This window comes from Hypanus sabinus, chromosome 14, assembly GCF_030144855.1.
Source record: "Hypanus sabinus isolate sHypSab1 chromosome 14, sHypSab1.hap1, whole genome shotgun sequence".
Lineage (NCBI taxonomy): Eukaryota > Metazoa > Chordata > Chondrichthyes > Myliobatiformes > Dasyatidae > Hypanus > Hypanus sabinus.
The window spans coordinates 7,824,911-7,838,594 of record NC_082719.1 but is presented as its reverse complement, the minus strand read 5'-3'; the positions used below and the strand labels follow the sequence as shown (position 1 = coordinate 7,838,594).

General features: G+C 42.2%; 1 protein-coding gene across 1 annotated transcript; it reads right to left on the bottom strand.

The window, feature by feature from the left end:
• Positions 1–9,471: 9,471 nt before the first annotated feature.
• LOC132404357 (interleukin-8-like) lies at positions 9,472–13,068 on the bottom strand. Its single transcript, XM_059988502.1, has 4 exons — positions 12,962–13,068; positions 12,516–12,645; positions 12,307–12,386; positions 9,472–10,575 (listed from the first exon to the last, which is right to left on the bottom strand). The coding sequence occupies exons 1-4, from the start codon at positions 13,020–13,022 to the stop codon at positions 10,556–10,558; spliced, it is 291 nt and encodes a 96-aa protein (XP_059844485.1). The 5' UTR covers positions 13,023–13,068; the 3' UTR covers positions 9,472–10,555.
• Between the last annotated feature and the right edge of the window lie 616 nt (positions 13,069–13,684).

The following is a 13,684-nucleotide window of genomic DNA, read 5'->3' as shown; positions in this document are numbered from 1 at the left end:
CGCTAGGCATAGCTCAAATACCACCTATACATTTGCTGATGGTACAGTCATTGTTGGCAGAATCTCAGATAGTGACGAAAAGGACATACAGGAGCAAGAAATACCAACTAGTGGAGTGGTGCCGCATCAACAACCGTACACTCAACATCAGTAAGACTGAAGAGCTGTCTGATGACGTCAGAAAGGGTAAGACGAGGGTACACAAACCAATCCCCATAGAGGACTCAGAAGTGGAGAGAGTGAGCAATTTCAAGATCCTGTTTGTCAATATAACCATATAACAATCACAGCAGGGAAACAAGCCATCTCGGCCCTCCTAGCCACTGAGGATCTAACCTGGTCCCAATGCAGCTATAAATCTCACTACATTCAGATAGGGCCCAAATGCGGCAAGAGACTCTGAAGCAGGTCGATTGTTCGTAGACTTTAATGCAAACAGAGTTAGAGGGAAAAGAAAACAGTTAATGCTAGGCCAACAGGGTCGTTTACTAAAAACTGTCAAATGGAAAACGAAGCCTACACTGCAGCTGAATCGAATGACTAAATACAAAACGAATACCGCTCAGTTGACTCAACGGTCCAATTTCGGGGCTGAGTGCAAGCAGGCCCTGAAACTTTTCTATGCTTTGCTCAAACCTCAACAAGCGCTAAGACAAAAATAATGGAGTTAAGTACCATCACAATGAAATAATGAATATTTATATAGGTACGCACAGTTTTTTCTACATTTATCGTGTATTACATTGTACTGCTGCCACAAAGTTAACACATTCCATGACCTATATCGATGATATTGAACACGATTCTGATTTCTGAAGAGTTATTTGTCAATTTTTTGGAAAGAAGTATAAAATTCACCTTGATCAAAGTGAATGCTGCAAATTAAAGCAACTTTTTTCTTTCACGCTCAAATAATCCAGTTCCGGGCTTTACTTCTCATAGGCTTGAAAATTCTGTAGCTCAGGAAAGCATGTTAACCACCGACTGGAGTTTAAGCCTCTGCTTTCAAGGCTTTTCAATGTCATTCCAGTACATAAATGAAAAGAGAACAAAATAATTGTTACTGCGGATCCAATGCAGCACAAAACACAAATTAAGGTAAAGGACACAATAATAAAAAACACATGTACTGTTCTCTGTACCACGTGTTCTGCAAATCCCAGAGCAAGCTCCGCAGTACAGAACTCATATTACCAATGTCCTCTTGCTCCACAAGCTCATCCTCATCTTCTTCTAGCTGAAGCCTCAATACAGCGTTTCAAACCAGGTTTCATCTCAAAATCTCCCAGAATAATTCAGCTTGTGCAGATATCAGGGACCTCATCTTTCCAACAAAGCTCATCTCTGCCCCCACCATGAGCACCTCAGCACTGAGCTTAAAGGTTTGGGGGCTCCTGAAAGATAGTCTGACCCTAGATGTTGAGAGGGAAATGGATCGCCATAATGACATGGCGGAGCAGACTCAATGTGAATGGCCTCACTCTGCTCCTATGGTTTTAAGTGCAAAGTGCTCCACCTGCATTTGTGGTGCTTCACCAGCTTCAGGGTTTTTCAGCTTCAGGGTCTGATCGTTGCCTGTGTGTCTCCTGGAACACAATGTACACAGGTAGCTCTCCGACAGACTCCATCCAGTTCATTGTTGCTGATCTAAAGTTTCCTGAATGCACAGGGGATAAACATGGAATCAGGCATCTAGTACAAATCAGCAAAAATAAAACACATACCGTGTGTGTCAAAGAATAATTGTTGTCACTGTCACAGAGCTGCTTAACGGGGACTTCACTGCCGATCAGCAGTCTGGCAAAAGATCCTCTGCTCCTCACAATCAGACTGCATCCTTAACTCTCCGTTGTTTGACGTGTGCCAGAAAGAGGATGATATTTATTTATTGAACTCTTCCACTTTCATTTTTACAACCTCAGGAAGTGACAGTTGTTAAACAAAGGAGCTGCCCTAACCTTGAGAAGGATAATTTTTATAAGACTTCAGGTCATATAAAATGCACAATCAAACATTGTCATCGTCACTCCATTATCTGAGTGATTTGATAGAATGTTTTGCTGTGGTCGACCCTGGCTCAGCTTTGTGCACCATATAAACACTCAGATTTGCTGAGATATTCTGATCCATCTCAGTGTTCACATTTTAATTTTTGGTCTGCTGGCCTCACTCAGTTGCAACAGAGCAAACACTCATTGCCTCACCCCCAGTGTCTGCAAATCCCAGCGTCTGCTCCACACTACAGAGCACATTTTACTGACAGTATCCCTCCTCTTCCAGGGCCTTATCATGGGCTGTGTGTACATAAACCTTCAAGAATCTCAGTCTTTGCTGTATATCCTCATATATAACAGTCTCCCAGCCATTCCATACCTGTTGTCAACTACATTACTCTATTCTGAAAAGCACATGCAAAATAACAGAGCAACACAGGCAGTCTTGTGCGTCTGGTCTTCTAATCGTACCCTCCTCTTCAGTAATCTCTTTCCCACCAAACACTTGTTGAAGCCCCTTCTACAATGTTCTCATCTAGTTTTCATTTCAGAATAATCCAGGATAATTCAGATTGCAATGGAAGAAAAATATGCAGATGTTAGTGTCCCATATTGTTCAACAAATAAAATTCTCTGACTCCGTCCCTGAGCATCTCAGCACTTAAACATCTGGAGGTTCCTGAATCACAGCCAGTTCCCAGATGTTCAAAGTGCTGAGTCGGAAGCTGACAGTTGTCTGTGCCAGGGTTTTATCAGAAGTTTTGTGTATGTAAACCTTCAGGCTCTCAATTTTTCCTGTATAGAATAGCTTTCAGTCCCCTGGCCATTCGATATCTGATCTCAACTACAATACTATTTTCTTAAAAACACAAAATACAGCAGGAACACAGCAGGTGAAGCATCTTGTCAGAGTGTGAACCTCTGGTCTCATAGGACAGTGTCTGGTCTCCTAATCATACTTACACCCTGACAGCTACATAGCAGTTTCCCCTCCCCATTTGATCTACAGACTGTGGTACGATGTCATGAGTGTTGTGTACCTCCTTCCCACAGACCCCATCCTCATCTGAAAAGTGAGCAAGAATATTGACCCTTCTCATTAATGGGAAGGGATGAATTTTTACCTTCTACCTCACTCTTGTGCAATTACAAAATCCTATCCCAGACCACAGATCGACTTTGTGGAATCTATCCCCAGGTTGTGACTGTCACTTGGAATACCATGTCTCTCCTGCAGACTCTAGCCCAGCAACCCTGAGCCAAAGTTCCTTGAAGAGCCTACACTTGCTCTAGAAACAATCACTCTGCAGTTCAATGTACCTCTTCCACTCCTATCAATGAGAAGCAATGTGAACAGCCTTGTGTCACACCAAACTTTAACTTGTGGATTTACGTTTGTTGCATCTTTGGACCTCCTGTTCTTTGCCCTTTATACTCCTGTCCTCAACCTCACTTTAGTTTTCCCTCACTGCCCTCCACTTAACTTCTGAGGACAGATTTCAGTCATAAAATATTTCCTTTTAATATTTTCCATCTCTGAGGAACACACAGGAGTAAACATTGATTCAGACAGCTGATACAATTAGTGAAAATAAAACACATCTCAACATACCACGTGCTTGTAAGAATAATGGTTGTTTAACTGGGACTTCACTGCCAATTTGCTTTCCGGCAACGATCCTCTGTTCATCACAGTAACAGTGCATTCCCAACTCTTCATTGTTTGACGTGTGCCGGAAGAGGATGATATTTATTTTTTGAACTCCTCCACTTTCATTTTTACAACCTCGGGAGGTGGCTGTTGTTAAACAAAGGAGCTGCCCCAACCTTGAACAGGATAAACTTTATAAGACTTCAGGTCATAAAAAATGCACAATCAAACACTGTCATCATCACTCTGAGTGATTTGATGGGATGTTTTGCTGTGGTCGACCCTGGCTCAGCTTTGTGCACCATATAAACACTCAGACCTGCTGAGATGCTGTAGCATTCGCTGATAACAAAGCCATCCTGCATGAAAACTTAGCTGCATAACCCACAGCTCTGACTGAACCAGGGGCTGAAGAGCTTGAGAGTGGGAAACAGCGAACAACATGAAAGAGATCATGCAAAATTAAACCAGCACTTAAAAGTTATAACGATTGATTACTTTAATTAATTGGCTGAAGAAGAACAGCAAAAAAACCACTTGAAACAAATTCACTGCATTTGAGTTAACCACACTGAAGCTAAAAGGGGTCAAAGTTACAGAGGTAAATGCTAAGCACATGAGACTCTGCAGATGCTGGAAATCCACAAAATACTGGAGGAACTCAGCAGGTCAGGCAGCATCTATGGAACTGAATAAACACTCGACGTTTCAGGTTAAGACCCCTCTTCAGGACTGAGAAGGAAGGGGGAAGATGCCAGAATAAAAAAGCTTGGGGAGGGGAAGGAGACTGGCTGAAAAGTGATAGGTGAAGCCAGGTGGGTGGGAAAGGTAAAGGGCTGGAGAAGATGGAATCTGATGAGAGTGGAGCTTGGGGGAAAGAAAAGGAGGAGTGGACTGAAAAGGAGGTGATAGGCAGGTGAAAAGAGTAAGAGGCCAGAGTGGGCAATAGAAGAAGAGAGGAGGGGAAGGGAAATTTTTTTACCTGAAGGAAAAATCGATATTCATGCCATCAATTTGGAGGCTACCTAGATGGAACTTAGGGTGTTGTTCTTCCAGCCTGAGGGTGGCCTCATTGTGGTACAAGAGGAAGCCATGGACAGACATGTTGGAACAGGAATGGGAATCAGAATTAAAATGCTTGGCCTCTGGGAAGTTCCACTTTCGGCAAGTGGAGCAGAGGTGCTCGTTGATGCAAGCCCTAATTTACGAAGGGTCTCACCAGTGTGGGTTCGGCTGGTGGTGTAGTGACATCAGCACTGGACTTCAAGGCCTATGGTCCTGAGTTCAGACCCAGCTGGGTGCCAACGTGGGCAGCAACAGTATCGGTGCAAACGTAAGGCCTGGCAAACTACTTCCGTATTTTGGCAGGAAACCCTATGGACCCTATGGTCCATGAGGTCATCAAGAGTCAGACCCGACTTACCAACTCAACAACAACAACGAATCACCAATTGTGAGCACCAGACACAATAGCTGACCCAAGCAGGTTTGTAGGTGAAGTGTTGCCTCACCTGGAAGAACTGTTTGGGGCCATGAATAGAGGTGAGGGAGCAGGTGAATGGGTAGGTGTAGCACTTTGGCTTCTTGCAGGAATATGTGCCTGGCGAGAGGTTACTGGAGAGGGAAGAATGGACTAGGGGATCACCAAGGGAGATATCTCTGCAGAAAGCAAAGAGAGGAAGGGAGGTAAAGACATGTTTGGTGGTGGGATCCTTTTGGCGATGGTGGAGAATGATGTGTTGTATGCAGAAGCTCATGGCACGGTAGATAGGTCAAGAGGAACTCTATCACTGTTACGGTGGTTGGAAGATGGGGTAAGTGCAGATGTTGGAGCAGGCATTTACATGTGCTGGGAATTTTCTCATTGGAACAGCTGGTTCAATGGTTCCTATTACACCTCTGCATCAAGGGAAAAATTACCTGTACTCATCTCTATTTACAACCAGATCGGTTTGTAATCACTTTTTATTCAAACTACATATTGATCAGTGTCAAAGCCTCTTTGTTGACAATCACACATTACAAGGCTGGATGATTTGAGAACTGATTATTTTTCTCCAATGCACAGTTTCAGATTGTCTGCACAGTAACTCAGTTCTGCATTTTACAGATAGCCCACAGGATGCAGATTTTTAAAGATTTGGCACGGATTATAATAAATTGGAACTACTCCCTGCCCTGAGCTGAAACATGTGAGTTAAAGAAACACACACAAAATGCTGTAGGAACTCAGCAGGCCAGGCAGCGTCTATGGAAAAGCGTCCTGATGAAGGGTCTTGGCCCGAAACGTCGACTATACTCTTTTCCATAGATGCCGCTGAGTTCCTCCAGCATTTTGTGTCTGTTGTTTGGATTTCCAGCATCCGCAGCTTTTCTCCTGTTTGAGTTACAAGAAACGTGTCCTCTGCTCGCTTGAAGCAATTTGGGTATCTTTGATATATCTCTGTGCTTTCAACGTTCTGATTGTACATGGATAGAACAGTCCCAACATTTTCACTCTGACTGATGAAATGCCATCATCAGGGCTTTCTGGAGCTGGTTCAAGTTTCGGTTTCTTGATCTGTAAGTAGCAGTGACTGGAGTCATGTTGACTCCTCCCCTTGTCAATGTACTAGGATGAGAAAAGTTCACTGTTAATCTGAGCCGGTGTGTGTGTGAGCCCACATTATTTTCAGGAAGTCAACTTTTTTTATGCTCCATGTGGTTCTACATTTCAGTCTGCCTTTGTTCCCATCTGCAATTCATTGGACATTTTTTGCAATTAATGGTAGGAATATTCCCCGGTGTGTCATGTTTTTGATACAGAGGAAGGAACTACAATAATCTGTCCTAAGTGTATCTCATCTTTACAATTGTTTTATTGTTCTCCATCAACTGAGATGATGAGTCTTTGGGAAGTATCGGAAAAATGAACTCCTAATTTATTAAATACTTCTAAATGTTTATGAAAACCAACCAATTATATTGTACATCTAAACTTTCAAGAAGCAGATCTATCTTAGATGGTCAGCACTTAACAGCCAGGTGCTGTCATTTCAAGTTCAAAGTCATGTCAGAAAATGGTTGTCTTTCTCATGGATGCCCTTTCCATTATGTTCTTGTGTTCTGTTTTCATGCGGCCCTTTCCATACTACTGAACTTTTTTTTACCCAGCTTGCTGTGAAAGACCCTGTGAAGCACTCACTAAATGAATTAGTTTCTTAAATGCCAACAGTTCTGAGGAGATCCTAGAAATTACTTGATGACCCACTAGATTGGATTTGAGCATCAAACTTCCTCAGAAGAATGCTTATGGACTCACAAAATAGGAGACAACAAATACATATTTACCATCAGTCAAATTCCACTACAATCCAGCTCCAATATCAGATGTGGTCGGAAATGTTATGTTACCTCTTCAATCAAAATACTACTCTTTTGGTTTCTCAGTCTGAAGAGCAGGTGCACGTATGGGGTTTGGTGTTCGATAGGAACTGCCTGATGGAGTGTAGAACGGTGGTCATTGGTGAATGCTAAGCTTATTCTGTCACTACATCAGGGTTTCTGTGTGGTCTCAAACAGATGGACTCTCAAGACAATACCAATGCTGCTTCTCCACCTCGGGTGATAATGTCCAAAGATTCCAAGGACACTGTGGGGATGCTGCATTTCTTCAAGGAAGATTCAAGGACATTTTGAATTTTTTCATCTCCTCCTTTCTAATTGCTTCCTATGACTCAGCATGGAATGGAGTGTCTGATTTAGGAGTGTAGTGTCAGGTGTGTGGATTCTGTGGCAGAGTGAATGTACCTGACTTACAGTAAGTTAAATACCAGCAGTGCTGACGTACATAACTCCTCTTCATTAAATACATTCAGAATCAAAAATGCCTGCTACACTCAAGTTATCTGTGAAACAATTGCAACAGCTTCAGAACACAATTCATTCACCAGAGCTCTAAGGAAAGGAGATCTGTCTCATTTATCCAGCTTGGTCTGTGTCCTTGCTCCTGGGCTCTGCCTCATGACTGAAGATCACAATGAACTACTCTGTGGATCCTTATGCCGTTACTGAGGTCAATGTGTCTTCAACTGAGGGGTGGGAGGGAGTTCATTAGTGAAGTTTTGTACTCTCCCTGTCACTTGCTCAGAGTTTCTGTGTGGTCCCTATTCCATTCCTCATCTTCCTTTCCTGCCTTGAGTGATCACATCAAAGAATCATGTCCAGCATGTGAGTTCAATGTCATATATGTAATTTATGTGGCTGACTTACTGTAAGTAGAGCATCAATGGGCAGGGACATAATTCCTCTTCATTAAATACACTCAGAATTTCAAAAATGCTCCAATACTGAGGACTTTGATCTGGGGGAGTGATTGAGTACATCAGTTTGCTTATCCTTCAGCTGCTTGGCCAACTGTGGACTTTGTGCCACATTTGATCTCTTGAACATGTTCCTCAGTCATCTGAAGGCTGCTCCGGTACATTGAAGGTGGTAATGAGCCTCATCATAAATTCCTGCATTCAATGCGTGGGAACAGAGGGGACCGTTTCTGGTTGTCCTCTGCCAAAGAACGTGAGCCAAGGAACGTTGCGGAGTAGCGAGTGGAAGCAGCACATTCCCTCACCTCAGGCCCCGACACCTTCATCTTTTCAATCTGGCCCAGCATCTGAATCGACGTCCAAACATTGGATTCAATCACCCTCGATATGCTCTGGTGCCTGGACCTTGCCGCCTCGATTCGGCTGCACCTGACCTTTCTGATTCAGCACGGTGCTTAAACTGACAGACCTCGGGTCTTCCTCGCTCTCGACATCGAGCCCACTATCTCGCCTCTGCCACATTGAATTGCCTCCCAGTCCAAAGGTAAGTTTCAGACTAATACTTGCGATAATCATTTGCCAGAAAAAGTGCCGTTAGCAATGAATTTAGTTGTTTACCTTGTTTCGATAGCCACCAGCCAGAAGTTGCTGAGATTCACCAGCGCCATCTTAAACCATTCCTCTCGTCTGGCGGCATGATGTAATCAGCCAGAGCCATGGCGCCAAATGGTTGAACCTTTACCTTCAGAATCCCGTTGAGATATTCTTGGTCTTTCTATTGCGGAGTGGAAATGTGCACTAAGGTTCATTTAATGTGAACTACAGTTGCACCTCAGCTACTACATAGAATCGGTGCCCAGGGGGATCAAGGCAATTGTAAAATTACTTGTGCTACACTGGATTTTATACTCACAAAGAAGTGAGCAGACATTTAGAGTAATTGAGTATAGTGTGTTTGCTCACACACACATGCCTACGCACGCTCACATACCCTATTGCTTGTGATACAGTATCCACCCCCAGGTATTGAATTTAAGGGACAATTGGGATTACCAGTTCCTCTTGCCTACATTCAATGAAGTAATGATAAGAGAATTTACATTTAATGGGCTCATGCTGACCCTGAACTAAACTTCATGTCAGCTTTAGCCCTCTGCAGCAGTTCCAGTTTCCTATTGACTGCAAAGGGAAACTTGCCTGCCTGTGTTGAATTACAGACCAAGTGTTCAAAAGTCATCTTCTTTACTCAGCTAAATCCAAATTGCACATCTCTAATCCCTTAATTTTCCTCACATAACGCCTGGGGTTGAGTAGGCAATTTGTACAACTGCAACATCACTGGTTCCACTTCGTAGTGCAGCTATCTCAGTGTGAGCCAAGTGCCTGCCCAGACCATTTGTGTGATGTGGAGTAAATTAAAGAAACTCCGTGAAACAAACCAGAAACTTAGGACTCAAAATTCGAAAAGGGTCGCGACAAGTTCTTCATGAGAAGTTCACTTTATTTTATTTTCTTAAATGCTTTAAGTACATCAACTGTCCAGACAGTGAAAGTGCCCTCAAGGCAACGATTTCTATCACCATTTCTATCACTTGTTCCTATTTACAAGTTTCATTTTCTCCAGTAATTATCAGACTATTAGCAGCACTACCTTCTAAAATGAAGGTACTTTACATGAAAATTACAACTGCAGAAAATTTGCTCCCATAGACTTCAGATAGATCCTAAAATTTGACATTTTACACAGAAAGCACTACAGTTTCAGTGAATTGTCAATGGTCAATAAACAGCGCTGTGAAATGGCATGTATGGTACTTGCAGTTATTGGTTCTTACATTTTGGCACAAAAGTGCTTCAGTCAAACAGAACTGGTCAACAATATTGTCATTTCTGTATTACAGAGTAGCAAGATTTTAAATAACAAAGATGTCTACAAATGTTTTCACTAGAAATCATTGCAACAATGCTGCATCACTTCATATATTCAAGAAAAAAGGAGGAATGATTTAATTATTTACATCTTCAACATTCTGACTCAGATAGTATTAATGAAATAACCAAAAGGTAATCCTTCTTTGCACATAGGCTGATTTATCCTCTTTCATTTCTGGGTTTGTAAAGAGAGGCAGCAAAAGGGAGAGGGTGGGATGTGAACGGTGTGTGAATTTTATCCCAGAGGTCACTGACTTCCCTTGTCAACCAAATTCATTTTGAATAAGGTAGCCATGGAAATTAATAAATACCATTGCTCCAACCTCACCCTCAACTCCTTCTCTTAGAATTAACATTAAGTCTTAACAACTGATGTCCATCTCACATGTCCGAAATTTACCACAGATGTCCACAGAAACTTTGGACTTGGCACAGTGTCTAACACAAATATCACATGGCATCCTCAAATGTAAACAGGTAGTGCGGAAGGGTGTAGACATGCCGTGTGACAGAGAGGAACTCCAAGATCACTCTCAGAAGACAATGAAGAGGAGACACTGGAATGAACCACGGGTTGGTGATATCACTGAGTTAGCACCCGGGGCTGAGCTTCCATCATTCCCCGTCGGATAATCCAGAGGTGGAAATGAATTCTTCTTTTTGCGGCTTCAATTTTTTCATTTGTGTTTTTTGCCTCCTGAAATAAAATTCAATAATTTGCATTGTTACCCACAGTAATACAGCATCCTATGTCATCTGCAAAAGAACTACGAGAATTCTCAAACTGACTTTCCACAAAGAGGAGCAGATTGCTATGTTTTGGAAACTTGGTAATATGTCAATGATTTTTGAAGGGGCATTATTCTAAATACATTGAGCAGCGTTCAAATCCACTTCAAATTCCTCACAAACTGACTCATTTCAAGCATAGATAAAGACCTTGATAGAATTCAGGTATGGATGTATATAAGCCAAGTAACATTTATGCCAACCAACAGGCCTAGCAATGGCCCAAAGACTATCCTTGGCAATATCATTTTTACCTTCGCAAACTTACTAGCTGCATTTATAAGATAGAGAGTCAATCCTGATACCCATTTATCATCCATTCGACTATCTACCAGGCACAACTTTAGTGTGTGATAAACAATCTTTAATTCCTGAATCAGTGCAGCTCCAACACCAATCAGAACAAGTCATTCTCCTTAACTGGCACCTTAACCCATCAATCGCTCAACCTCCCATGTTCTGTGTCTGCAACCTGTGGGGAAATTCACTATTAAACATTCCTAATGTACCAACACTGAATAAAGAAAGGTCTGCATTGTTTGGACTCAGCTGGGTTCTAAAAGGAGTGAATACTGGTCCTGTGATTGGTAGCTTTACAGTGACCCAACCTCCGCTTTTGGATCCCCATCTCAGTTCTGACTTTACTTACAACTTCTCAGAAAGTTAATGCATAAGCATATACTGTATAAAATAGACAACGAACTGTTGATGCTAGGGAAGACAGCAATGGTAATGTCAAGGACAGTGTTAAGGTCAGGACACTAATAATTGTCATTGGCATTGCCATTGCTGTCTTCTGTGGCATCAACAATTCACTATCTACTGGAGTCATCTGAGTTGAGTCACCTTCTGACACTCATTTTTCAGCTTATAATCTCTGCACAGGGCAAGACTCTAGAGTATGAACACTGTCTGTAGCTCGATTTGTTACACAGGGGCGACGGAGGAGAACTCAAGTACAGGACCCTGGCATGTCGACTCAGTTGGGAACTGGCAACCTGTGATAGAGTAGCCCTGTATTTATTTCCCAGTCTCTGATGAAAGCCAGGTGTACGATTATTGGGTAACTAGCAGCATTTGACTGAAATTGGGGCATGATCAGGGAGAAAGAAGTGTCAAAGGGTAACAGCCAACTGGAACCATGACGCCATTATCAATACTCTGGACACCATCCAAGACAATACATTCTCTGTAACTGGCATCCAAGTGATCTATTCCTCAACTTCCCCTGTACTACGCTGCAACCTATGGGGAAAATCACTAATTAATATTTTATACCTAACATCTCTAATCAGAATAAAAGTTGTTCTTCATTTGTTGGGCTCAGCTGGGTTGTAAAATGTGTGATATTTGGTAACAGCCATTGCTCCTGCAATTGTTATAGTGATAGTGACCAAACCTACTTCCATTTCCCCACCACAGTTCCAGCACTGACTCCATAACTTGCACATATTCTGGGTTATGACTCACACTAGTAGGAAGGGTACTGGAAGATACTTAGTGGTGCTGGGAAGGTTAAGCAGGGATCAACGGACAGCACCCTGCACTATGAAGAACCAGTCACACGGCATCAACAATTCATTACATCTACATTTCCTGGCAGCTAAAGTATGAATGTTGACCAACACCAAACACTGACCTTTCATGGCTCTCATGAGAGCCTGCAACCACTTGGCATCAGGATCCACACACACTTTCTTCTCATTTCTCAGAGTGACACTGCGAAAAGAAAAAGTCTTTCAATTTTAATTCACAGAACTAGTATGTCCCTCTTAAAGTGCACAGCTTATTAAATAAACATCGGTGAAGGAATAGAGTTAAAGATAATAGTCTGACTCATTTACTCACATTATCTCTGCTCTCTCACAGTGCGACCCACTGGGAATGTATTTCAAACTCCTGATGAACTTCGGATGAATAACATCGAAGCTGGTCTGAATGCACCTGCACCGTCCTTCCGTTCCTGGAATCGGAACACCTGAGGAAAGATTATATTCACTCAGATTTCATTGTTGCTCCAAGGAGAGAAAACCTGTAAAACGTGCTGGTCATTACTCCAGCATATCAGCTTCATCATTATTTTGACAAAGATTGAATTGTAGCTGCAGTTCACATAAACAATGGAAATCCTGTTGCATTTCTTTCTATAATGGTTGTCTAGCTTTCTGAATTAGACTTACAATGATCTGGAGGTATTTATTTTTTTCGTTAAATAGTACATGACCCACAATATCATAGACTTTGTGCATTATTTTAATAAAAATTTGAAAATATGTTCAGTTATCTCAACATACCCTGTGCAGCAATGGCACACAGGAGGAGGATGAGGATGGTTACAGTGGCTGTTCGGTCCATCTTCCACTTGGTACTGCTGGAGGATCTTCTGTTCAATGCAGCTGTTCCCGGCTGAAACAAGTTATGCTCAGACATCCAGTGAGCTCCTATTTATGGGGATTCTCTTCTCCAGCTTGCATCATCTCCTGCAGTGAACTCTGCTGAACTCTGACGTCCTGAATAAGGGAATTTCCCTGCTTCTGAGGCAGATCTTCTTTCACTTTCGTCTTTCTACATCACAGCAATTGTGTGGTTTGCAACTGCAGCTGCATTATTTAGCACAATAGGTAGTGACTTAGTCACGTGTGATTTCTTAAGATTTATCTATTAATGTTATGGAAGTTTAAAATCCACCTTCAGCAAAGTGAATGGTGTAAAATGAAACAACTGTTTTCCTTGAATAAGATCAGTCCAGTTTCAGGCTTTACTGCTCAGGTAGTTCGAGATTCCTCAGCTCAGATGAACATGCTGATGGTACTTTATACTGCGATTTCCAGGAAATCGCTTTCCGTTTCACTGTCTACACATTACAGCGTGTCTCTGTGCACTTTAATGCTGCAGATTTGTGAAGTATGGGCAGGTATAAAAATAGTTCCACTGAGCTCCTATTTGTGGGATTCTCTTTGTATCATCTCCAACAATCAGATCTGCCAAACACTGACGTCCTGAGAAAAGCAACTTCT